Genomic DNA, 25,092 nt, shown 5'->3' on the forward strand with positions numbered 1-25,092 from the left:
GAAATGGCGCCCTGGCACATGCGGACCGCCGTCTAAAATGGCTTTTTAAGTTGAGAGTGTTCCAGTTTATCAGGAGAGGAAAGATCTCGTTGGCACATTTGTGTGGGATTTCTGTTTCCAGGAGTGAGCTCAAATTTCCTTTCCCAAAACATTCAGTCAGGTGACACCAGTGACACTAATGGAGCACATCCCGGCAGGCTTCACGGGGGTGTCTGCCTTTAGTCCTCACAGCAGCCCCGGGAGGTGGGGCTTGCCCTGGCCCCCATCTAACAGATGGGGAAACTGAAGCACAGGAAGGGTAAGAGACCTGTTCAGGATCCTACAGCCCCAGAGTGGTCAGGGTTGGGGTCCAGGCCTAGTGGCCTCTGTGCTAACAAAGGAAAAAGTAACTGTAGGGAAAATATATGGAGGCGTGGGTTGGGGGTGGGTTTCAAGGGTGGGTGGGGGCAGCCAGCTGGGCAAGTGGCTGGCAGTGTTCAATCCCAAGGACCGTGGGAGCCATGGGAGGCGCTGGCGCGGGAGCCCCAGCTGGACGGAGTGTCGGGGGTCCGGGGGCTTGGGGGGAGGGTGGGGTTCGCGGCATCTCACGGGCCTGCGTGCCCCGCAGCTGGAGAAGGTGCTGCAGCAGGGGGACATCAGCGAGTGCTGCGAGCCCTACATGGTGATGAAGGAGGTGGACACGGCCAAGGTACCGCGGGGAGGCTGGAGCGGGCCCCCGGCAGGGCGGGGCCTGGGGCGCTGAGCTGGGCGGTCGGGGGTCTCCCCTCAGAACAAAGAGAAGCTGGAGAAGCTGCGCCTGGCGGCCGAGCAGTTCTGCACGCGCCTGGGCCGCTACCGCATGCCCTTCGCCTGGACTGCCGTGCACCTGGCCAACATCGTGAGCAGCGCGGGGCCGCCCGACCGCGACCCCGACTCGGACGGCGGTGAGGGGGCGGGGCCGCCTGGGGGCGGGGCCTCGGGGAGGGTTGGGACCACCCGGGGCGGGCCGGGGGGCACTGGGAGGGGAGGGGCCATCTGGGGGGCGGGGCCGGGGCGGGGCCGCCGGGAGGAGAGGGGCCGACGGGTCGGGGGAGGGGCTACGGGGAGGGGAGCGAGCGCCCTCTGCTGGCTGGACTCGGTACAGGCTGAGTCCCCGCCTCTCATCTCTGTCTCCTCTATCACTGACCCCCCTCCCCTGGAGCACCGCCCCTCCCTCCCTGCCTCTCTCGTCTCTGTCCCCTCCATCACTGACCCCCCTCCCCTGGAGCACCGCCCCTCCCTCCCTGCCTCTCTCGTCTCTGTCTCCTCCATCACTGACCCCCCTCCCCTGGAGCACCGCCCCTCCCTCCCCACTTCTGTCTCTCATCTCTGTCCCCTCCATCACTGACCCCGCCTCCCCTAGAGCGTCGCTCCACCTGGACTGACCGCCGCCGTCGGGGGCCCCAGGACCGCACGAGTAGCGGGGACGATGCCTGCAGCTTCTCCGGCTTCCGCCCGGCCACGCTGACTGTCACCAACTTCTTTAAGCAGGTGTCGTGGCCAGGGGGAAGGGCAGCCAGGGACACCCCCCCATGACTCCTCTGTGGCCACACAGGCCCGGGGGACCCCCCAGCCCCTCAGCCCCGGCTCACGGGGTGGGTCTGGTGCAGGAAGCTGAGCGGCTCAGTGACGAGGACCTCTTCAAGTTTCTGGCTGACATGCGACGCCCATCGTCTCTCCTGCGGCGCCTACGGCCCGTGACCGGTGCGTGGCGCACCCATAAATAAGAGGTGTCACTCATGCTGTCACTCAACAAACCCACCCTGAGCACCTGCTGTGCAAGGCTTTGGGGATCCAACGGTGACCGTGAGAGACAAATTCCTGACTTTAGGGGCTGGATCGCTAATGGGGCCCACAGAGGACAAACAATAGATAAGATGGATGGGGGGTAAAATGGGGGATGGTGGCCACTGGGACGTGGGTCCTAGGGCAGAGCTGATCCAATATGGGGACAAGAGACACAAGTTGAGGGCATCTTCTGGTCTTAGCACCTGAAGGACAGAGCCACCAGAGGGCGTCTGACCCTGAAGCCCAGAGAGGGTGGGGCCCGGCCGGGGGTCACCCAGGCAGGTGCTAACCAGCTGCCCCCTCCTCAGCCCAGCTCAAGATCGACATCTCCCCGGCCCCTGAGAATCCCCACTTCTGCCTCTCCCCGGAGCTGCTTCATGTCAAGCCCTACCCGGACCCCAGGGGCCGGCCCACCAAGGAGATCCTGGAGTTCCCGGCCCGCGAGGTCTATGCCCCCCACACCAGCTACAGGTATGGCCTCAGCGGCCCAGCTCGGTGCTGGCATGGGGGGGTGTTCGGATCTCATGCAGAGGGAGGTCTCCTTTGACACACACAGACACCTGGGGGCGGTGCCACTGCTCTGCTTTAATGGGTGTGTGGGCACAAAGAGGTGCGTGGCCTCTCTCTGCCCCTCCTCGACGGGGCATGTCCTCTGCCTGCGTCCCCATCTGCTCCCATCTCTGCTCCGTGGCTGGCAGCGGGGCCGAGCGCCCTGGCTGACCTGCAGGCCCAGGTGGCTCCTCCCGTGTGGGGCCGCGTGGGGCCTGGAAGCATCTCTCGGCGCGTGAGTAGTCCTCAGGTCCGCCCAGGCAGGCTCAGGCAGGGAGCGCCGCCGTGTGGAGCCTGAGGGGGAGATGAGGCTCAGCCGAGGTGAGGGGGCCCCCGTCCTCTTGCCCTGTGCACCCCATGCCCCCAGCCCCCGCCAGGCTCACCTCTCCTGGATCTGTCGCAGCTGGTGCTCCTGGGCGGCCATCTCCTGCCTCTGCCGCTGCACATGGCCCGTGAGGACCCACACGATGTGGCTCTGCTTGTCGGCGCGGGCCTGTAGGGTCAGCACAGAAACCTCAGCTGGGGGCGCCTCACTTCCCATCCATCCCCCGACCCTGCCCAGCCCCCCCCCATTGTGTTGCGTGACCCTGCAAGTTGCTGCCACTCTCCGGCCTCAACTTTCCTGTCTGTAAAATGGGGATGAAATAGGACTAGCTTCATGGGGTTCTCAGGAGCATGATAGAGATTCTTGAGGAGTACCCAGTGCTGGGGACTTATCGGTACTCAAGAAACGCTGCCAGTTACTCTAATCGTGCGCATTTATTGAGTAACTAAGCGCATGCACCCTGCCCCAGGCTGACTGTTTTGTCTGCGTTGAGTCCTTGGCTCTGCTCTGATGTCTCACGTCAGTTGTTGTCCTTATTTGCAAATGGGGAAACTGAGGCATGCAAAGGGGTGTGGGTTTTGCGATGGCGCTGGAAGGCTGACCTGGGGGAGAGGTCTGTGGGCCTTAAGGTTCAGAAGCAAGTTCTGGCTGGGAACCGGGGTCTCGACTCCCCCAGGGCTGGGAGCCCCTTACCTTTAAGGCCTCCAGTTCTTGGCGGGCGTGTCCCAGCCGGGCGACCCTCAGCCGGGCATCTAGCCCCTGCATGCTCTCCCGCAGCTCCTGCTGTCCCTGGGCTGCCTCCCCCAGCGCCTGGGCTGCGGCCTCTGCTTGCAGCTGTAGAGCATTCTCCTCCGTCTGGTCGATAGTGGTGGGCGTTAGTAGATTGACCTACTTGTCTTTATTTGCCTGGGACTTGCCTGATTCTAACACTGAAAGCCCTCGATTCTAGGAATCCCCTCAGGCCTGGGAAAATTCAGACAGTGGGTCATCCTAGACATAACTCCACTGCAAGACTCCTACCCACCCCGCAATGCCCCAACTGCGATGCCCACCTGCAACTCTGACAGGCTTGCTCGTAGCTCCCGGGCTGCATCCTGGCCCTGGCTGACTTCCTGCCCCAGGAGCCCTAGTGCACGGCCATAGAGGCCCAGGCTGTGCCCGGCCTCCATCAGCTGTGCCTCCGTGGTCTTGAACACGCCGTTGAGGGCCTGGCCCAGCTGCAGGGCCCCGTGGAAGAGGAGGGTCAACTCCTCCTGTTGTGCTGGCTCCTGGCCGCCCCTGGGAGCCGCAGAGACAGGCCGAGCCACTGTTGCCAGGGCGCACAGCAGGCAGAGCATGAGCATGGGCATGGCTGAGGCTCCGGGGGCGCGGCCACAGTGCCACTGCCGCCACCTTTTATGTCCCTACAGCCCCCCCAATTCCTGGTCAATTGTTAACTGGACAACCAGGTGTCCGGTGTTGTGCAAGGGCCTGGTGGTGGCGCGACAGTTGCGTTAGGTGAATGTCCACTTGGGCCACGCTGGGATCACGCCGGCTGGGGCTCAGCCAGCTGTGGGCTGAGGGCACTGGGACAGCATAGCCCAGGCCCCTGGGACCCTGAGGCTCTGAGCCTCGGTTTCCCCCTGGTTTCCCCTGAGCTGTTCCAGCTGCCCGAATGGAACAGTTCCCTCCTACAAGCCTGTGACACTGGGGTCTTTGTTGGTCTGCTCGCGAGCTGGGGGAGCAGGTGTGGGTGGCAGACACTCCCCCAAGGCCACACGGCGTGACTCCAGGACCCACACATGCCCCAGGTCAGCGCTAACTACTCGTTTGCTTCCTGGATGACTGTGGGCTGGTGCCTCAGTTTCCCCGCCTGTCAAAGGAGGTGACGTTAGTCCTGCCTCCCAGGCTGCTTGGGAGAAGTCACTGAGCTGTTTCACGTCGAGTGCTTAGAACAGAGCCTGGCACACAGTCGGTGCCACATTTGTGTTTGGTGCAACTATTGTGGTCATTTACCATCGCTGGTGTTATGAAGGCCCGGTACAGAGGCTCGATGCCCTCATTGTACAGATAAACTGAGGCCCAGAGGGAGGGTGGGGCTGGCACAGAGTTGCCCCTGGGAGAGGGAGGCAGAACTCTGGCTGCAGCCCGGCCCCTACCGCCGACTCGGGCCTCAGTTTCCCCACCTGAGAGACAGGCCACATCACTCTAGTGGCCTCTCCTGGGGGAAGAGCGATCCGGCCCCTGAACCAGGTGAGGGTGCTCGGGCCTGACCGCTGGCCGCCTGGGTCACCTTCTTGGAACCCTGGCCCTGAGCACCCATCTCTCCCCTGCCCTCCACCTCGTCGTGCCCCTTCGTGCCCCCGGAGCCCCCCTCTTAGCTCTGAGGGTGCCCGTCTGTCCGCCACTCTCTGCCACTCCCGTCTCCTGCCCGGTGCCCATCCTCGCCCCTCACCCAGCCTCAGTGTCCCAGCCGCGTGGCCGCTGGCCCTCCCGCGTCCCAGGCCGGGCTGGTTCCAGGGACCTGCCGCTCTGATGCGCCCCCGTCCCCGCAGGAACCTGCTGTTCGTGTACCCGCACAGCCTCAACTTCAGCAGCCGCCAGGGCTCCGTGCGCAACCTGGCCGTGCGAGTCCAGTACATGGCGGGCGAGGACCCCAGCCAGGCCCTGCCGGTCAGTGGTGTGCCGGCCAAGGGGAGGCGGGCGGTGGGGGCATCCCCGGCGGGCCCCTCATGCCACCACCCCCTCAGGTCATCTTTGGCAAGTCCAGCTGCAGTGAGTTCACCCGCGAGGCCTTCACACCGGTGGTCTACCACAACAAGTATGCGCGATGGGGGGACACGGGGACACGGTAGGGACGCAGGGATGCGGTGGGGATGCGAGGGGCAGGGAAGAGGGGAGGGAGGGGCAGGTTCCAGAGCACTAATGGGGGATCCCAGGCAGGGGGCAGAGACAGCACTGGGGGAGCATGTGGCAGAGGGGCTGGGGCACCCAGGAGGAGCCCAGCCCCCACAGAAGCCCTGGCCCGGCTCCCCAGGTCCCCCGAGTTCTACGAGGAGTTCAAGCTGCGGCTTCCGGCTTGCGTGACCGACAACCACCACCTGCTGTTCACTTTCTACCACATCAGCTGCCAGCCACGGCCGGGCACGGCCCTGGAGACGCCCGTGGGCTTCACGGTAAGCCCACCCCCTGCCAGCCTGCAGCCCCCAACCCAGCGCTCCGGGCCCTGCCCGGCGCCCCCTGACCCCCAGCCTGTCCCCAGTGGATCCCGCTGCTGCAGCACGGCCGCCTGAGGACCGGCCCCTTCTGCCTCCCTGTGTCCGTGGACCAGCCCCCGCCCAGCTACTCCGTGCTCACACCGGACGTAAGTACCCTGGACCCCTGCCTCCCATTGCCGTGGCCCCCCAGGAGCACTCCTGCCGCATGGTCCCCCATTCACGGCCCCGCCTTGCTCCCATCAATGCCCCTGGGAGCCGTGCTGGCCTCCATTAGGGCCTCCAGGGCCCTGGCTGCCTCATCACCCCATTATTGCCTCTGCGTGTCCCACTGCCCCCCGTGTGTCCCTCCCTGTCCTCACCGTCCCAGCCTTGTTAACACCCCAGCTACTGCGCTCCCCTCCCCCCACTAGGATTCCCACGGCCTCTGGCTCCAGGCCTCTGCAGCAGAATGGCCTTGCCTGCCCCCCAGTCGCTGCCCCCCAGGAGTACTTCTGGGCTGATTGCCCCCATTCATGCCCTGTCACCCTCCCACTCGCCCTCGAGCTGTTCATTAATGCCCCTGGGACCTTGGGGCCTCCTGCAATGCTGTTCCCTCCAGGAACGTTTACCCCGGGTCTCTGGTCTCTATTCCCTGTTAGCGTCCTGGGCGTCCAGCCTGCCCACTGCACCCCCGGAGTGCTCTGTCCCATGTGCCCCCCCACCCTGGGCTGGGCCGGGGCCAGGGTGCCCGGCTGCTCCCCTAACGGGGCCGTGAGCAGCCCACAGTGTCGCAATGGCCAGCTGATCGGTCACCCCATCTGTGGGGGAGGACTGGCCAGCGCCCACCAGTGCGTCCCGCCCACAGGTGGCGCTGCCGGGCATGCGCTGGGTGGACGGCCACAAGGGCGTGTTCAGCGTGGAGCTCACAGCGGTGTCGTCCGTGCACCCCCAGGTAGTGGGGGAGGGGGCGGGAACCCCGGAGTCCGGCCCTGGGGTTGGGCAGCCATTCCTGCTCCCCAGGGAGGGCTGGCCTTTGGCCGCGGACATGACTTCGGTCAGCTGCTGGGCTCCCAGGGAAGCTGCTGACTCAGGCGGGGGCGGCCGTGTCCATGGCCATCCTGGCTGGGGCTTTGGCCCTCTGTGGCCCTCGTTCGTCCCTTGCCCCCTGTGCAATCCCCGAGGCCTTCCTGGACCCGAGGCTGGCACGGCCGCTCACCCCTGGTCCCCTCCAGGACCCCCACCTGGACAAGTTCTTCACTCTGGTGCACGTCCTGGAGGAGGGGGCCTTCCCCTTCCGGCTCAAGGACGCCGTGCTGAGCGAGGGCACCGTGGAGCAGGAGCTGCGGGCCAGCCTGGCGGCTCTGCGCCTCGCCAGCCCCGAGCCCCTGGTCGCCTTCTCCCACCACGTGTTGGACAAGCTCGTGCGGCTCGTCGTGCGGCCCCCGATCATTGGTGGCCAGATCGGTGAGCCCACATGGCTTCAGCCCTCAGTTTCCCCATCTGGAAAATGGCCCCTCAGTCTGTTCCTGGGTGACCACCTGTAGCCCATTTATCTCTCTGGCCTCAGTTTCCCCATCTGGAAAATGGCCCCCAGCAGCCGGGGTCCAGAGCGAGTCCCCTGGGACTCTTTAATGGCCATATGACCCCTTGAACCCTAAAGTCTCTTCCTTGGGAAGGTAGGAGGCCCTGGACCTTGACCTTGACCCCTGCTCTGCCCGGCAGTAAACCTAGGTCGTGGGGCTTTTGAAGCAATGGCCCATGTAGTCAGCCTTGTCCACCGGAGCCTGGAAGCTGCCCAGGATGCCCGTGGTCATTGCCCGCTGCTGGCTGCTTATGTCCACTATGCTTTCCGGTTGCCTGGCACCGAGCCCAGCCTCCCGGGCGGTGAGTATTGGTGGGAGACCCTGGCGGACAGGAAGTATCTCGGAGGAGATATCTTAGTCAAAAGGAATAGCATGTGCCAAGGCCCTGAGGCCTCACAGGCCTTGATTGGTTTGGACAACTTGTAAGAGACACGGTCTTGCTCACTTTTGCCCTACCCTAGGGGTCTGGTCTTTGTATGCTTGACTGACAGCTGATTTAGCCAGTCAACAAGCGTCTTGGGTAGCTTGAAGCAGGGACTCAAGCTGGGCTGCCTGAGTTTGAATCCCAGCTCTGCCTCCTACAAGCGCTATGACCCCGGGCAAGTGACTTTACCTCTCTGGGCCTGTTTTCCAGTTGTGAGAATGAGGATAATAATGGTACCCCCCCCCCCCGAGGGTACTGGTGATAGTAAATGACATAGTAATCTGTGTGATATGCTTCGTACAGCAAGCATGCAATAAAGTTGGATTTTTGTTTCATGTGCTACATAATTAATAATAACCCCTGGGGCCAGCCCGGTGGCGCAGCAGTTGAGTTCGCACATTCTTCTTCTCGGCGGCCCAGGGTTCCCTGGTTCGGATCCCAGGTGCAGACGTGGCACCGCTTGGCATGCCATGCTGTGGTAGGCGTCCCACATATAAAGTAGAGGAAGATGGGCACGGATGTTAGCTCAGGGCCAGTCTTCGTCAGCAAAAAGAGGAGGATTGGCAGCAGTTAGCTCAGGGCTGATCTTCCTCAAAAAAAAAAAATAAATAACCCCTGATCCCTGTGGGTCCTTACTATGTGCCTGGCACTGTTCTCAGTGTCCTTCAATCTCCCCAAAATCTCTGGGAGGCCACAGCCGTTGTCATACGCATTATACAGATGAGGAACCTGGAGGCTCGGAAAAGAAGCGTGACTCACCAGGAAGGGGCAGGGGTCATCAGGACAGGTGGGCAGGTGACTGACCTCATTCCCTCCATCCTAAGGGGCCCCTCCGGTGACAGTGCAGTCCACCACGCTGGCCCGGGGGCCTGGCCGCCCCGCCAGCCTCTACCTGGCCCGCTCTAAGAGCATCAGCAGCAGCAATCCTGACCTGGCCGTGGCCCCTGGCTCAGTGGACGACGAGGTCTCCCGCATCCTGGCCAGCAAGGTAGGGCAGGGGGGCCCTGGGATCTCCAGCCTCAGTGGCCGTGGCTGCCAGGCGGGTGGGTGAAGGATCTCAGTGTTGACGGAGGACAGGACACAGCACAAGCGACAGCACGGACGACAGCTTGACTCTGCAGCAGGGCTGTCACAGGCTGGGGGCTGCGACTCAGGCTCTGAGCGGGGCTTCACACTCCGAGGCTGACCCAAGGCTGGGTGGCCGGAGCGTGGCCTGGTTGAAAAAGAGCAGGGTATACGTAGTGCAGCAGGTGCATGTATGTGTGTACCCCATGCACGTGTGCATGGTGCATTTACACGTGCACTCCACATACACACGCACTCCATGTGCACATGTACATGGGCTCACACATGCGCACTCCATGCGCACGCATACACACGCACTCCATGTGCACGTGTACATGGGCACACACACACGCACTCCCTGTGCACATGTATACAGGCGCACACACACACACTCCATGCACACATGTACACAGGCACATAAACACCTGCACTCCATGAGCATACGGACATGGGCGCATATCCATATACTTGTGTACACGGGCGCATGTACATGTGCACTCCGTGCACATATGGGTGTGTATACACGTGCTCTCTGTGCACATCTGGATGCAGGTGCATATACATGTGCACTCCATGCGTGTACATACACAGGTGCATATATGCACGTACTCCATGCACATACATACACGAGTGGATATACCCGTGCACTCCATACGCATACGTACATAGGCGCATGTACACGTGTACTCCATGCATACACGCACAGGTGCATGTACACCTGCGCTCTGTGTTCATACCTAATGGGTGCGTATGGTGTGCATGCTATGAACATACTTATACAGGTGCATGTACTCTGTGCACATACAGACACAGGTGCATATGTGTGTGTGTCCCATGCACATACATATACAGGTACGTATACACGTGCACTCCATGCACATACATACACGAATGCATATACACATGCGTCTGTGCATGTGTTTGCACACATATTTCCCAGGTTGTGTGTAGGTGCCCATGTGGCACATGTATGGTCCAGGGCAGTGACCAGGCTTGGTGTTTCAGCTGGTTTCCCGCCCTCTGCCCATGGCTCCTGCCTCTTACCCGTGTATCTCCAGGGCATCGACCGCTCACACTCCTGGGTGAATTCTGCTTATGCTCCAGGAGGCAGCAGGGCTGTGCTGCGCCGAGCACCCCCTTACTGTGGGGCCGACCCCAGACAGGTGCCCACCCCCCTTGCTCCTGCACGCCTGTGACCGCACCTTGGCATGAGCTCTTCCACCTTCCTGGCTGTGGCCGACTAACCTAGGGGGGCTGCCTGAAGGAAGCAGCAGACCCCTCCTGCCTTTGTTTGGGGCTGTGGAGTCGGTATTATAGGCATCTCAGGGTCATCTTAATCACCTTTGGCTGCCACACAGACCACAGCCTCAGGCAGAGACAGAAGAGACAGGGTGGTATGCAAATAGCATGCAAATGATACTCAAATCCAGCCACTATAACCTCACTGCCCGCATGCCCTAATCTCTTTCTTTAATCCACTCTCAACTGTCCCCTTGACATAGCAAGGTGCCAAGGGGGCGGAACTGAGCCTCTGGGCTCCCCGACCCTGTTCCAGGCAGAGAGGGACCCTTCTGGGCAGCCCCCTTTCCTCTGCCCCTTCCCAGGCACCTGGCTTGGGGAGGAGCTTTGCCGACAGACCTGGGTCTGAGTCCTGGCTCTGCCCTGCGCCCCCAGCTCTGAATTTTCAGATGCGGGGAAGACTCAAAGTCAAGTGCTCAGTGCAGCGGTCCCGAGCCTGGGAGGGGTTGGGGCAATGAGGGCGGGATTTGCTGGAGGGGATGGATCCTCGGCCCAGCCTCGCCCCTGAGCGGCCGGCTAGTCAGGGAGATGGACGCAGGTCCAACACTCACGGGTGTGTAAGTGCATGAGTGAAAATGCTTCAAAGGAACAAGCGCAGGACCACCAGCCTCCCTCCGGGTGGTCTGGGGGGCCCCTCTAGGGAGGTGACATTTTTGCTGGAACCTGGAGGGTGAGACAGAGCCTGCAAGAGAAGAGTGGGTGTTTCAGGGAACAGCACGTGCAAAAGGTGGGAACAAACTTGGAGGCCCCTAGGCAGCAAGAGGGGCCGCAGGGGTGGCTTTGCTGCACACTTGGCACCCGGCCGTGTCCCAGCTCTGCACCCATCACCCGGACAACCTGCGCCGCATGGTGGCTGTGAGCAGTGTGTGCAAGGGGACCGTGGGACAGCCTTCTGGGCTTGCTGGGCATCCAGGCTCACGGGCCCTGCCATGCCCCCAGCAGTTTTAACAGGACTTGGCCTTGAAGAACAGATAAGGGGTGACAAGGTGGTAGGAGGGTGGGCGTTCTGGGCAGGAGGTGGCACTGATGCTGGCCTTTGCAGCTGATGGGCCATCTGGTGTGTGCCGAGGAGCCAGGGCGTGTGGCTGGGACCATGGGAGCGGGGGGGCCTCCGGGGTCGAGGCAGGGGCCTGGGCGGGTCTCAGGGCCGCTCCATCACTGGACTCCGCTCCCTGTTGGCGGCCTCACCTCCGGCCCACCAAAGGAGGAGAGGAGAGTGGAGCTTGAGCCCCTACCCATTGCACAGATGGGGACAGTGAGGCCCAGCGAGGCCCCACGCAAGGCTGGAGGGGGCCAGGCCTGGAACCCGGGGCCCGCTCAACTGTCTCACTGCCTCTCATCCCCGTTTCACCTCTGCTGTCCTTATCTTTCTTCCTCTTCTTTCTCCTCTTGCACCTTCGTGCCCTCTGCCTCCTCCGTCCACCCCTGAACTCACTCACTTGCTCACACTCCCCGCCCTCATCCACACTCGTGCTCACCTCGTCTGACCACTCTCTCTCTCCGCCGTCTCCTGTCCACATCCTCTTCATTGTGACTCTCATCTCATACATCATATTCTGCCCTCCATCCACACCCACTCACCTCTATCTTTATTAACACGGCTCCCTCTGTCTGTGCCCCTTCTGCCCGTCCACATGGACACGTCTTTCATCTGTCTCCTTCCAATCGTCTCTCTTCCTTGTCCTCACCACCTGCGCCCACACTAACGTCCCTCGCCATGCCATCCTCTCCATCCCATCCCATCATAGGCCATCGACCACTGTTCTAGCCGACCCTCCTCCTACTTCGAGGGCTCCTCCTTGGCCCCACCAGCCACCCAGCCGAGACCCACTGTGCAGAAGGTAGTGGGAGGCAGGGGGTGGGTGGCACAATTTTGGCCTAGCCCCCAGCAGAGGGGTCCAGAGCTCCGGTCCCCTCTGAGCCCAGCAGGGTCTGGAGAGCTGGGGAAAAGGCACGTCGACCCTTTCTGCCCACCCTCTCCTCCTGCATGGCCTCCCACCGCTCTAACCCCAAGCCCTCTGGCTGCATCCTCCGCTGTCATGGCTCCAGGGGGGTTCGGGACAGGCTCCTCTGCTCTCTGTGACCCCTGCCCCTGCCCCCAGCTGCTTCACGAGGAGCTGGCTCTTCAGTGGGTAGTCAGCGGCAGCACCGTGCGCGAGGCCATCCTTCAACACGCCTGGTTCTTCTTCCAGCTCATGGTGAGACGCCCTCGTCCCTGCTGGGAAGCATGAAGCCCCCAGGGAGACCCTGTTCTTGGGGAGAGAAGCCTCCTGAAATAGCCCCAAGACCCCAGAGAAATAGCCCCAAGAGGCGCCCCCCAAGAGAGAGAGATGAGGGCTACCTAAAGGGATCTCTCCCTGGAGAGACCCCCTCTACCAAGAGAAGACCCCCCCCCTTCCCTCTGAGACTGTCTGGAGTGAGAGACGGCTAACCAGCGAGGAGACCCCTCCAAGAGATATCCCCAGAGAGAGGCGGAAACCCATGTGATCAGACTTGACACCCCCCAAACTCTTCAAGAGGTACCTTGAATGACCCCTCCTGGCTACAACTCACCCTCCAGCCTGCCCACAGACATCGTCCCAGGAGGCCTGCTCTAGCCCCTCCCACACCCCCTCAGCCTTCCCACCGTCCACGCTGCCTGGGACCCACTCAGGCTCTGCCCATGGCCTGCAAGCCCCGCCCACAGCCATCAGGCCCCACCCTCAGCCCTTAATTATGGGGCTTAAGCTCCACCCAGGGCTCCTGATGCCCGCCTCCCTTGCTGCTGAAGCACCAATCAGGACTCCTCAAGCCCTGCCTCCGTCTGGCAGGCCCCACCCACCCACACTCCTCAAGCTCCGCCCCTGCCTCGCCCCACCCCCAGGTGAAGAGCATGACGCTGCATCTGCTTCTGGGCCAGCGGCTGGACACGCCCCGCAAGCTGCGCTTCCCTGGGCGCTTCCTGGATGACATCGCAGCCCTGGTGGGCTCTGTGGGCCTGGAGGTCATCACCCGAGTCCACAAGGTGAAGGGGCGGGGCCTCAGTGAGGGGCGGGGCTCGAGGGAGGATGTAGAGCCAGCCAGGCAGGGGCGGCAATTCTGCCCTGGGCCACCTGGCTGCGAGACCACAAAGCCCATTTGCAGGATCGGCCTGTTCCTTCAGCATCTATTTCTTGAGCACCTACTGTGTGCCCAGTCCTGTGTTTGGTGCTACAGACACAGCTGTGAATAAAAGAGACCAAAATCGTCATCCTCCTGGGGCTGACTTTTAGCGGGAGGCTTGAAGGAGGCGAAGGAGCAATCTAGGTGATGTCTGAGGGAAGAGCAGTCCAGACAGGGGGAACAGCAAGTGCAAAGGCCCTGAGGCAGGACCATCTTGGTCTGTTAGAGGGACAGTGAGGAGATGAGTATGGTTGGAATGGAGTGAGCAGGGGGAGAGTGGGAGTTGGTGAAGGCAGGGGTGTGACAGGGCAGATCCATTAGCCCTTACCACAGTGCCAGTATATAGTAAGTGCTCAATAAATGGACATAGAAGTTCAGAGACCTTGACAATTGTCCAGGTTCTGGATCGCTAATTCCAATGACCGTAGGAGTTAAGCAGGCATTAATAATAATGATAAAAGTAATAATATGGAGCATTTATTGAGTACTTTCTGTGTATCTAAACACTTTAGAGGGATCACATCATTAAATTTTCCCAACAACCCTATGAAGTTAGTGTTATTGTTACTTCCATTTGATTGATGGAGAAACTGAGGCAAAGAATGACTGAGTAACAACTTGAGACTACACAGCTGGGAAGGGGCAGAATGGGGTTTTGAACCCAAGCCACGAGCTCACACCCTCACCACCAGCTTCAGCTGGGAGAGTGGGGCTTATCGTGGCCCAGAGGGTGTGTGCCCATTAGCCGGGGTCAGAATGTCTGATTTTTAAAGAGAAATGGGACTTCTGGATTTGGTAGGAACTTTCTAGATCTTTGAAACACCAGTCCAGCCCCAGCTGGCCCTTGTGCAATCTCGCTCGACCTCTGGGCTGGTCTCTAAGGTCTCGACCTTGTTTCCCTGGAGCCTCCCCAAGGGCCGATATCCCCAGGGGCTGACCCAGATTGTGAGGAAACCCCCCGAGGAAGGGCTCTGGGAAGAACACACCCCCTGAGAAGCAGCATCGTGCAGCTGCTGGTGGGGCATCGGAGAGGGCCACAGCTGTTTCATTCCATCAATTGACAGTTATCCAGCACTGACTGTATCAGGCTCCATGCACAAGGCAGACCCATTCTCTGTCCCATGAGGGCTCAGAGCTCTGGTGGATTTTGTATTTTCTTTCTTGGGTTATGGGGAACTGAGGGCCACTGAGGCTGACTTGTGAGGCCATGGAGTGGCTCATGAGAAAGAACAAGTGCCAGCTAGGCCTTGAAGCCATAAGAGCCTCCTTGCTGTTCCTCACACTTGCCACACACATCCTGCCCCAGGGCCTTTGCACGTACTGTTCCCTCTCCTTAGAAGGCCTTTCTCCCCTCGGCTCTTTCTCATCCTTTGGGCTTCTATGTGTTCTGTTGTCTTCTAAACACATAGAACTGTCTGGAATCCTTTTGTTGATTGTCTGTCTCCCCCTACATGAGAATGTGAGCTAGCTGGACAAGCAGCAGGGACCACGTCTGTCCTATACACAGGGCTTGGTACATAATAGATGCTCATTAAAGGATTGCAGAGGGTGTTATCAGTTAGGGCAGAGGGTAATTTGCTCGAGCACCATCACAAGTGGTTTAAATGAGAGCAAAGTTTATTCCTGAGCATAAGTGGGCTGCGGGGCGCTCCACAGTGTGGGCCTGGCCATCGCGGTTCATGTGGCGGCAGCCACATCAGGTGTTGCAGGCAGTGGGAACCGGAGGACCTTCTGTTTAAGTGGCCACATCCCTTCTCCTTGAATCCCATTGGCCAGAATGTGGTCGTGTGGTTATTCTCAGCTGCAAGGGAGGCTGGGAAATGTAGTCTCTACCCAGCTCTGAGCTCTGGTGGGGGTTTCAATTCTCGGAGAGATGGGGAGAAAGGGTCTAGCAGGGAGTCAGCCCCGATCTGTGTTGTGTTACTGGAATCTAGTAAGAAAGAAAAGAAAATAGTTTCCTGAGCGAATTCCTGTGGAGTGTAGACACCTAAGTGTGGGGATGAAAGGGACAGAGGGAGGAGGACAACCAGGAAGGCTGGGGGTGTCCAGAGCCCGGAGATGGGGGCACGTAAAGAACCCCAGGGTTTTGGGGCAGGAATGCGGCTCCTGGAGGTCTCTGGGGACGCTGGCAAGAGCCAGGCCCAGGGCGGGGACTGAGGCTTGCCGGGGTGTGCGGGCGTGGGCTGACGGGCCCGGTGTCCCCAGGACGCGGAGCTGGCCGAGCGCCTCAACGCCAGCCTGGCCTTCTTCCTCAGTGACCTGCTGTCGCTGACGGACCGCGGCTTCGTCTTCAGCCTGGTCCGGGCCCACTACAAGCAGGTAGGGATGGGCGTGGCAGGAACGGCGCCCTGCGGGTGCCGTGGCGGCTGGTAGGCTTGGTGGGTGGACATTTACAAAAAGTCGCCCGTTGACCCCTTCCTCGGCAGGTGGCCACGCGGCTGCTGTCGGCCCCCAACCCAGTGGCGCTGCTGACCCTGCGCATGGACTTCACCCGTATCCTGTGCAGCCATGAGCACTACGTGACCCTCAACCTCCCCTGCTGTCCCCTGTCTCCCCCGGCCTCGCCCTCGCCCTCCATATCCTCTACCACCTCCCAGGTGGGCTGGCCTCACCCATGGCCCCTCCCCTTGACCTATGACCTCTCACTTTCAACCCATCTTCTAGGGTTTCCTCGTCTCTGTCCATTTCACAGCAAGCTACTGTCCAAGGGGCCTGACCCTTCACCTCTGACCCCTTATTCTTGGCAGTTTCCTGGGAGGACCAGCTTCTAACTTCTCACCCCTGAATCCTAACTCCCAGCCAAGCGTTCCATCTGCTGTTTCTCAGACCCCTGACTTTTGACCCCAGACCCTGTCCCCTCACAGATAGGTTGACCCCAGTCTCTCACCTCTGATCTCCAACTCGATATCCATGTCACCTCCAGATGAGCTAATCCCAATTGCTCACCTCTGACCCTTGAGCCCTGGCCCCCTGCCATTCCTGCTTTCTCGCCCCGCCCCCTGCAGAGCTCCACCTTCTCCAGCCAGGCCCCAGACCCCAAGGTGACCAGCATGTTTGAGCTGAGCGGGCCGTTCCGGCAGCAGCACTTCCTGGCTGGGCTCCTGCTCACGGAGCTGGCGCTGGCCCTGGAACCTGAGGCCGAGGGGTGAGCCCCGGCCCCGGCTGGCCCCGGGGCGGCAGGACGGTCCAGAAGCCACGTCCACTCCGTCCTGAGCACGTCCCTCTCCCGCAGGGTGTCCCTGCTGCACAAGAAGGCCATCAGTGCTGTCCACAGCCTGCTCTGTGGCCATGACGCTGACCCCCGCTACACAGATGCCACCGTGAAGGCCCGTGTGGCCGAGCTGTACCTGCCCCTGCTGTCACTCGCCCGGGACACGCTGCCACGGCTGCACGACTTTGCTGGTCGGTGGGCCGAGGCTGGACGGGGTCGCGATCCAGGGGCCTGTTAATCACACAAGGCTCAGGGTGGGAAAGGTGCGAGAGCAGGGTTAGGAACAAAAGCACGGGGGCTAGGGTCAGAGGAGTGGGTTCAAGTCCTGCCTCCTGGGGCTGGCCCAGTGGCACAGTGGTTAAGTATGCACGTTCCGCTTCTTGGCGGCCCAGGGTTCACCGGTTCAGATCCCGGGTGCAGACGTGGCACCGTTTGGCATGCCATGCTGTGGTAGGTGTCCCATATATAAAGTAGAGACAGATGGGCACAGATGTTAGCTCAGGGCCAGTCTTCCTCAGCAAAAAGAGGAGGATTAGCAGCAGATGTTAGCTCAGGGCTGATCTTCCTCAAAAAAAAAAGTCCTTCCTCCTGGCCCCAAGCAGACCATTCACCTCTCTGAGCCTCAGGTTTCTCACCTATGAAATGGGGACAGTGGTAGCACCAACTACATCCTAGGATTATGTGAAAATGTGGGGAAGTGTCGTACTGGGGTACTGTCAGCCCACGATAAATGGGAGATGTTATTATAACATTTATTATCCTCTAAGAAGAGAAAACATGAGGAGGGGTCGAGGGGGAACATCGGGGTGAGGGTGTTGGGAGCCTGGTGGTCATTCATTCGCTCGTTTGCACGTTCGTTGGCACAACTGAGGGACGTATGTCCAGTGCTCAGAAGCATGGGCCTAGGGTATGTGGATTGATGCCCTGCATCATTTGGGGGAAATTCTCAGTCATTATCTCTTGAATTCTTTTTTCTGCCTCGTTTTCTCACTTCTCTCCTTCGGGGACTCCAATTACACGTACGTCAGACCTTTGATGTCACACGTGTCTGCTGTACCATGTTCTCTTTTCTCTGCTTCATTTGGGAAACCTGTCCTGTGCACGTGTCTTTGAGTTCACTACTTCTGTCCGCTGCTGTATCCGATCTGCTGTCAACCGCATCCTTTGAGTTCTGAATTTCAGATGTTATATTTTTTGGCTGGAAAATGTCCCTTTGATTTTTTTTATAGATGCCAATTCTCTGTTGAAACTCTCCATCTTTTTACCCATTTTTGTGCATCTTTTTCTCTACTTTTGCTTTTAAAGTCCTTGTTTGCTAACTTTTGGCCGTCTCCGTGCTTTTTCCCTCTTATCAATCGTATTTTCCTGCCTCTTCCCATGTCTTGTAATTTTGTGTTGTATTTTGGACATCGTCTGTAAAAGAGCCTTCGGGATGGAAGCATTGTCATCTTCCCCAGTGAGGGTTCCTCTTTCCCTCTTAGGCAGATGGGATATGGGGCCGATCACCCCCATCCAGTGAGAAGCCGAGCTAGGTTAAGCTGGGCTGGAGCTTTAGTTAGACTCAGTCGACCTTTTGTTTCAAGAATCTCTAGGTGAGGCCCATTCTATATTGTTGGCACCTCCTCTCTCTGGTGAGACTTTTTTTTTGGTGGGGAGGTAAGAGGTACTCTTTTGAGATCATAGGTTTTGGATCCAGACTGTTTAGGTTAAAATCCTACCTCTACCATTTACTCACTGTGTGACCCCAGGGAAGTAACTTAACCTCTCTGTGCTTCAGTTTCTTCATTTGTGTAGTAGGGGGGATAAAAGTACTTATCTCATAGGGTTGTTTTGAAGGGTAAGAGTTAATATTTTCAAAGTGCTTAGAACAGCACCTGGCACATAGGAGATGCTCAGTGCCAATGGATGCTGTAATAATAGCAACATCATTTATTATTATTGCTGTTGTTGTTGTCATTGTCATCATCTTTACAATGACTACTCCTGTGGGCCAGGCCGTGTTGTAAGTGTTGAGCATGTAGCAGTGGGCAGAGCAGATACAGTCCAGGCCTCTGTGGATCTTCCCAACAATTACACAGTGAGGGTATCTAATTTCAAGGCCAATAAATGAGCTCTGGGAGTAAATAACTGGAGTCACATCCTGGTCTGGGAGGTGGTATCAGGGAAGGCCTCCCTGAGGAGGTGACATTTGAGCTGAAATTTGAGACAGAGGGATAGCAGTTACCAAGGCCCCATTCTTCTCTCCCTCTGCCCTTCCCCACAGAGGGTCCAGGTCAACGGTCAAGACTGGCCTCGATGCTCGACTCGGACACAGAAGGAGAAGGGGACATTGGAGGCACCATCAACCCCTCAGTGGCCATGGCCATCGCTGGTGGCCCCCTGGCCCCTGGCTCCCGGGCCAGCATCTCCCAGGGCCCAGCGACGGTGAGTACGGGGCTGGCCCCCAGAGACACCATCCACCCCGGTAATCGAAGTTACCCATCGGCCAAGTCTTCTCTTAATATGGAGTAAATGAAAATGGCTCTGTTGCTTCTGCGCCCTGCCCCCTCTCCGGCCCCAGGCTTCCCGCTCCGGCTGTCCCCTGTCTGCCGAGTCCAGCCGCACCCTGCTGGTGTGTGTGCTGTGGGTCCTGAAGAATGCCGAGCCGGCTCTCCTGCAGCGCTGGGCTGCAGACCTGGCCCTGCCTCAGCTGGGGCGTCTCCTGGACTTGCTGTACCTTTGCCTGGCTGCCTTCGAGTACAAGGTTCGAGGGGACAGGCAGGGGACCAGGGCGCAGGAGGCAGGCCGAGCATGCATCTGGGGCTCTGGGGTGCCGTGGGATGGGGCCAAAGGGGTGGACTGTCTTCATGCCCCAGTTCCCAAAGGGAAGGGTGTGGACTGTTTCTGTGCTGGGCCAAAGAGAAAAGGGAGAGTCGTCTTCACGAATAGAATTTGGAAGGTGCCGAGAGCTTGCAGTAAAGGGCAGAACTGTGTCTTCAAGCACAGCGTCCCGAGGTCGGAAAGGGCTGGAAGAAGCAGACAAGGCTAGCCACAGAAAAGGGTCGAGTCAGCCTTGAACCTGTTCTCTGCCCTCCCAGGGGAAAAAGGCCTTTGAGAGGATCAACAGCCTCACCTTCAAGAAGTCACTGGACATGAAGGCTCGACTGGAGGAAGCCATCCTGGGCACCATCGGAGCGAGACAGGAGATGGTGCGACGGAGCCGTGGTGAGAGGGAGACGTCCCCTGCGCATGTCTCCACCCGGCTACTCCCAGCCTGTGTCCGAGGGACCCAAAGACGGGGGCCCATCCCTACCTCTCTGTCCAGCTCACTTTTCTCGGAATGAAGTCCGTGTGTCATCCCCGTACACACGTGTGTCCGTGTTCCCTGTCTGTTGTCACGTGTCATTCCTGTCTGGCTGTGTGCATCCACTCAGCAAGCGTCCACGTCACCCAGGTCCTCACGGGTTATCCCATCTGTGTATCTCTGCCCCCGTGCGCCTCCCCTAATGACCCGCATCTTTATGTTTTTGCGCCTCTGTGGACATGGGCCTCCGCATCTCAGAGAGGAGCCCGTTTGGGAACCAGGAGAACGTACGCTGGCGCAAGAGCATCACGCACTGGAAACAAACCTCAGACCGCGTGGACAAGTGGGTGTGGGTGGGAAGTCATTCCTGGGTCACACCTGTTGACAGAGGATCAGCACCTCTGGGGCAGCCAAGGGAGGGGGAGAGACCTCAGCCGTGGGGTGGGGTCTGCTCCTGAGAGGGCCCTCAAGCCCCTCCCGTCCCCTCCAGGACCAAGGATGAAATAGAACATGAGGCCTTGGTGGACGGGAACCTGGCAACTGAGGCGAGCCTGGTGGTTCTGGATACATTGGAGATCATTGTGCAGGTAGGACTTGATCCAACATCTCCATGACCTCTGATGCTGCCACAGTGCCGTGTGGTCTCTGACTCTGTAATCCCCCTCTTTCTCTGACATCATAACCACCCTGGTCTCTAACGGCTGGATTTCTGACACCCCAGACGGTGATGCTGTCCGAGGCCCGGGAGAGCATCTTGGGCGCGGTACTGAAGGTTGTGTTGTACAGTCTGGGCAGTGCCCAGAGCGCCCTCTTCTTGCAGCATGGCCTGGCCACACAGCGGGCCCTGGTGTCCAAGGTGAGCACCACTTGCCAGCCACAGTTCTAGAAGAATGGTCGCAGCTCATTTATTGAGCAGCTACTGTGTACTCAGCAACTTCATGAGGCAGACACTCGCTCCTTAGCCAGTTTACAGAGGTGGGAACTGAGGATCAGAGGGGCGGAGTCGCTCACCCAGGGTCACACAGCAAGGGCTTCAGCCCACACCTGACTCCAGAGCTGTGCTTGGCCAAACAAGGCGGGACACAGACAGATGCCCCTGAGCCAGGACGGGGAGGGGCTGACCCGTGTGTGTCTCCACCCTGGGGGGCAGTTCCCAGAGCTGCTGTTTGAGGAGGACACGGAGCTGTGTGCTGACCTGTGCCTGAGGCTCCTGCGACACTGCGGCAGCCGCATCAGCGCCATCCGGACGCACGCGAGCGCCTCGCTCTACCTCCTGATGCGCCAGAACTTCGAGATCGGCAATGTGAGTGGGGGCGGGGCGTGGGGGCCCGTGAGGCCCTGGGAGGCCCCGGGAGGGCGGTGGCCGGGGGGTCCTGGCGTGGCAGACGGAGGGGTGAGGGGCCTGGCCCCCAGCTGCGCCCTCCCTCCTGCCCCCGCAGAACTTCGCTCGCGTGAAGATGCAGGTGACCATGTCGCTTTCGTCCCTGGTGGGGACGACACAGAACTTCAGTGAAGAACACCTGCGCCGTTCCCTCAAGACCATCCTCACCTATGCCGAGGAGGACGTGGGGCTGCGCGACAGCACCTTCGCCGAGCAGGTGACCCCGCGGCCCCCGCCCCGCCCCCTCGGCCCGCCTGTCCCCTCCCGGCACCCTCACGGCCGCCGCTGCCCCGCCCCAGGTCCAGGACCTGATGTTCAACCTGCACATGATCCTGACGGACACGGTGAAGATGAAGGAGCATCAGGAGGACCCCGAGATGCTCATCGACCTCATGTACAGGTGAGGCGCTCAGGGAGCAGATGTGTGACGACGTGAGGAGGGAGCCAGGACAAGAGGGCAGTGAGGGGGACAGGTGAAGAGGGGCCAGGAGAGCAGACTGGGGAAGATGACCAGGTGAGCGAGCACATAGGGGAGGGGGCGGGAGAGGGCAGGTGAGCACACAGGGGAGGGGGCAGGGGAGGGGGCAGGGGAGGGGGCGGGAGGGGGCAGGTGAGCAGACAGGGGAGGGGGCAGGTGAGCAGGCAGGGGAGGGGGCAGGGGAGGAGCAGGTAAGCAAGCAGGGGAGGGGGCAGGTGAGAGGGCAGGTGAGCAGGCAGGGGAGGGGGTGGGAGAGGGCAGTTGAGCAGGCAGGGGAGGGGGTGGGAGAGGGCAGTTGAGCGGGCAGGGGAGGGGGCAGGGGAGAGGGCAGGTGACCAGGCAGGGGAGGGGGCAGGTGAGCAGGAAGGGGAGGGGGCAGGGAAGGGGACAGGTGAGCAGACAGGGAAAGGGGCAAGGGAGCGGGCCGGTGAGCAGGCAGGGGAGGGGGCAGGTGAGCAGGCAGGGAAGGAGGCAGGGGGGGGCAGGGGAGGGGGCAGGTGAGAGGGCAGGTGAGCAGGAAGGGGAGGGGGCAGGTAAATGAACAGGTAAAAAGGAGGTCAGAGGAACACTTAGATGGAGATGACAGATGAGAATAAGGACCAGCGAGGGGACAGGCGGGAGAGACAGGTGAGGGGATGGACAAGTTGGGGGGCAGGTGAGGAATGGACAGGTGAGGAGATGGCCTGCTCAGTGGGGCAGATGGTGGGGGGACAGCATGGGGTGGGCGGGGGTCCAGGTGAGTCCCCCGACATCTCCCCCCGCCCACCCCGCTCCAGGATTGCCCGGGGCTACCAGGGCTCCCCGGACCTGCGGCTGACGTGGCTGCAGAACATGGCGGGCAAGCACGCGGAGCTGGGCAACCACGCGGAGGCCGCCCAGTGCATGGTGCACGCAGCCGCCCTGGTGGCCGAGTACCTGGCCCTGCTCGAGGACAGCCGCCACCTGCCCGTGGGCTGCGTGTCCTTCCAGGTGAGCGGCTGGGGGGCGGCGGGCAGGGCATGGCACTTGTGGGGCGGGGACCCAGCTCTGACGCCGCCTCCTGCCCCAGAACATCTCGTCCAACGTGCTGGAGGAGTCGGCCATCTCCGATGACATCCTGTCACCCGATGAGGAGGGCTTCTGTTCCGGGAAGCACTTCACGGAGCTGGGGCTGGTGGGGCTCCTGGAGCAGGCGGCCACCTACTTCACCATGGTGAGGCCCGGGGCTGCTGGGGACGCGGGGTGCAGGCGGGGTGACATCAGGGATCTGCTGATGGGGCAGTACCTGCCCCCAGAGGCTCAGGGTGAAGAAAAGGAGAATTACGGAAAACGAGAATTGCCCTCTTTACTGCCTTTCTCCCCATAAAACCCTTGCCACACTGCCAGGATATAGTAAGCTTTCCGTACATCTAGCTACTATTAAAAAGTGTTTTTGGGGGCCAACCCGGTGGCATAGTGGTTAAGCTCACACACTCTGCTTTGGCGGCCTGCGGTTTGCGGGTTCGGATCCTGAGCTTGGACCTACATACCGCTCATCAAGCCATGCTGTGGCAGCACCCCACATACAAAATAGAGAAAGATTGGCACAGCGACAATCTTCCTCAAGCAAAAAGAGGAAGATTGGCAACAGATATTAGCTCAGGGCCAATTTTCCTCACCAAAAAAAAAAAAAAAAAAAGGTTTTCTATTATAGAAAATTCCAAGCATATGTAAAAGAAAGTTGTACCCCCACCATCCCAACCCCCAGCACTCAAATTCAGCAACCACCTATATTTACCATCCTGTGTCATCTCCTCTTTGCCCCTGGTTTTTTGTTTTTTGTTTGTTTCTTGCTGAATTATTATTTTTTTTTGGACATCTAAAAAGACAAGATTCCGATTTTCATAAATTGATGAAACCGAACGTAACCATTCGGCTGGAGGTTTTTTAAGTCCTGGCTACTTGGTCTGAGGACCAGCAGCATGGGCATCCCTTCGGGGCTTGTTAGAAATGCAGTCATGAGGACCCCAAGTGCTCGGAACCCTGGATTTTCACAAAGTCTCAGAGATTACTGTGCGCATCAGAGTCGGAGAAGTCGCGGCTTAAAACAAATCCCAGATAACACACTGTCACACCCACAGGTTCCTCTCTGTGCAGCCCTGGCTGCTGAAGTACCTTTTATACAACTCTTATCCCGCCTGACCAAGTTTACAGGAATTCTTTAGTACCAGTCCATGCTTACAGGTCCCTGGTTAGCTTAAAGGAATTTTTTTTGTGGTTCGTTTGTTTGAATCAGGATCCAGAGGAGACCCACAATGGCTGGGATGGACAAGTCTCTTAAGTCTCTTTTAATCAAAAAAAGAGAATTAAGAAATGGGGCATCAGTTCCCCTTCTTTTTTTTTTTTTTTTTTTTGCTGAGGAAGAGTGGCCCTGAGCTAACATCTGTGGCCATCTTTCTCTACTTTGTATGTGGGACGCCGCCTCAACATGGCTTGATGACTGGTGTGTAGGTCCACACCCAGGATCTGAACTGGTGAAGCCCAGGCCACCAAAGCAGAGTGTGTGGACTTAACCACTGTGCCACTGAGCTGGCTCCCCAGTTCCCTTCTTTTTGCAAAAGCGGTTTTATGCATTTCTTGTTAGGTCGGTTCCCGGGGAATTTTATTTTCCACGGTTGTAAAGGGGTTTTCTCCTCCATTTTGCCTGTTTGTATGAAAGCAGTTGGTTTTTGTTGCATTTCACTCGCTGCAGAGCCAGGCTTTGTTCCAAGGGCTTTTCTGGCCTGCACGGGGCTGCTCTGTCCCTGTGGTGTCGCTTAGCCTGTTCCTCAGTTCCTTGCATTTCTGGGAACTGGTAGTTAGATCTGTGCCCCACTCCTATTCAGGGTCAGGTTTTCTCGCAAGATTTCTTTTCTGTGGTGCTGGTCCCCCTGGCCATGTTGTTTTCCTTATTGTCACCTGGCTGGAGTCTGACAGTAGACACAGACCTTCTGACAGTCGGTCAGCAAACATTGCAGGGCATCAGCTGTGTGCCAGGCTTGATACGGGCGCTGACGGGGGGCGAAGGGCACTTAGGAGAGGCCACTGCCACACACCAGGAGGCAATTGGACCTGGAGGTCTTGGGGATCAGGCCAGGAGGGCTGACATTCAGGTCCTGGCCCTGGAGGGCCCCTCTGCGTCTCTGAGCTTCAGGTCCCCCTCTGAGGAATAGAAATACTCCAGCTCTCCCCACCAGTGGGTATAGTACAGACACAGCACCTGGTCCACAGTAAGCGGGTAGAGACCACAGAGGGATCTGTAGGGGCCAAGTGGAAAGGCTGGTGCCCCATCTGGGTGGGGGTGGTCAGGGTGGGCTTCCTGGAGGAGGTGATAGAGGATGGCGCCCTGGAGGATGGCTAGGAGTGTAGAGGGA

General features: G+C 59.5%; 2 protein-coding genes across 11 annotated transcripts in view; one reads left to right on the plus strand and one right to left on the minus strand.

Annotated features, from left to right (window-relative positions):
- Window positions 1–25,092, plus strand: part of DOCK6 (dedicator of cytokinesis 6) — a 40,252-nt gene that overhangs the window by 11,053 nt on the left and 4,107 nt on the right. For 3 of the 10 annotated variants that reach the window (XR_011440980.1, XM_023645379.2, XM_023645382.2), the window contains exons 10-41: window positions 608–688; window positions 770–923; window positions 1,382–1,509; window positions 1,629–1,722; window positions 2,115–2,277; window positions 5,215–5,332; window positions 5,410–5,480; window positions 5,697–5,835; window positions 5,922–6,023; window positions 6,722–6,808; window positions 7,089–7,320; window positions 7,579–7,740; window positions 8,688–8,851; window positions 9,987–10,091; window positions 11,976–12,068; window positions 12,330–12,425; window positions 13,091–13,231; window positions 15,574–15,687; window positions 15,795–15,965; window positions 16,374–16,513; window positions 16,601–16,770; window positions 18,843–19,003; window positions 19,140–19,322; window positions 19,657–19,783; window positions 20,121–20,205; window positions 20,353–20,449; window positions 20,584–20,718; window positions 21,013–21,165; window positions 21,302–21,460; window positions 21,543–21,643; window positions 22,498–22,690; window positions 22,770–22,913. Coding sequence is in view for 7 of the 10 variants with exons in the window: in XM_023645379.2 (XP_023501147.1) it covers window positions 608–688; window positions 770–923; window positions 1,382–1,509; window positions 1,629–1,722; window positions 2,115–2,277; window positions 5,215–5,332; window positions 5,410–5,480; window positions 5,697–5,835; window positions 5,922–6,023; window positions 6,722–6,808; window positions 7,089–7,320; window positions 7,579–7,740; window positions 8,688–8,851; window positions 9,987–10,091; window positions 11,976–12,068; window positions 12,330–12,425; window positions 13,091–13,231; window positions 15,574–15,687; window positions 15,795–15,965; window positions 16,374–16,513; window positions 16,601–16,770; window positions 18,843–19,003; window positions 19,140–19,322; window positions 19,657–19,783; window positions 20,121–20,205; window positions 20,353–20,449; window positions 20,584–20,718; window positions 21,013–21,165; window positions 21,302–21,460; window positions 21,543–21,643; window positions 22,498–22,690; window positions 22,770–22,913 (4,263 nt within the window). In the remaining 3 variants the exon portion in view is untranslated. Of the gene's footprint in view, window positions 1–607; window positions 689–769; window positions 924–1,381; window positions 1,510–1,628; window positions 1,723–2,114; window positions 2,278–5,214; window positions 5,333–5,409; window positions 5,481–5,696; window positions 5,836–5,921; window positions 6,024–6,721; window positions 6,809–7,088; window positions 7,321–7,578; window positions 7,741–8,687; window positions 8,852–9,986; window positions 10,092–11,975; window positions 12,069–12,329; window positions 12,426–13,090; window positions 13,232–15,573; window positions 15,688–15,794; window positions 15,966–16,373; window positions 16,514–16,600; window positions 16,771–18,842; window positions 19,004–19,139; window positions 19,323–19,656; window positions 19,784–20,120; window positions 20,206–20,352; window positions 20,450–20,583; window positions 20,719–21,012; window positions 21,166–21,301; window positions 21,461–21,542; window positions 21,644–22,497; window positions 22,691–22,769; window positions 22,914–25,092 lie in introns of those variants that run through there. The other 7 variants (XM_023645380.2, XM_070274075.1, XM_023645381.2 and 4 more) reach the window with 5 other exon arrangements.
- ANGPTL8 (angiopoietin like 8) lies at window positions 2,372–4,063 on the minus strand. The gene is made up of 4 exons (XM_023645384.2): window positions 3,733–4,063; window positions 3,374–3,535; window positions 2,739–2,848; window positions 2,372–2,649 (listed from the first exon to the last, which is right to left on the minus strand). The coding sequence occupies exons 1-4, from the start codon at window positions 4,027–4,029 to the stop codon at window positions 2,622–2,624; spliced, it is 597 nt and encodes a 198-aa protein (XP_023501152.1). The 5' UTR covers window positions 4,030–4,063; the 3' UTR covers window positions 2,372–2,621.

This window comes from Equus caballus, chromosome 7 (assembly GCF_041296265.1).
Source record: "Equus caballus isolate H_3958 breed thoroughbred chromosome 7, TB-T2T, whole genome shotgun sequence".
NCBI lineage: Eukaryota > Metazoa > Chordata > Mammalia > Perissodactyla > Equidae > Equus > Equus caballus.

Excerpts from the sequence above, each read along its gene's own strand:
- ANGPTL8 (XM_023645384.2), bottom strand. The coding sequence starts at position 4,029 with ATGCCCATGCTCATGCTCTGCCTGCTGTGCGCCCTGGCAACAGTGGCT. Across the intron at positions 3,536-3,732 it reads CAAGCCTGTCAGAGTTGCAG|ACGGAGGAGAATGCTCTACA; the intron begins GTGGGCATCGCA and ends ACTATCGACCAG. Across the intron at positions 2,650-2,738 it reads CTGCGACAGATCCAGGAGAG|GCTCCACACGGCGGCGCTCC; the intron begins GTGAGCCTGGCG and ends TCTCCCCCTCAG.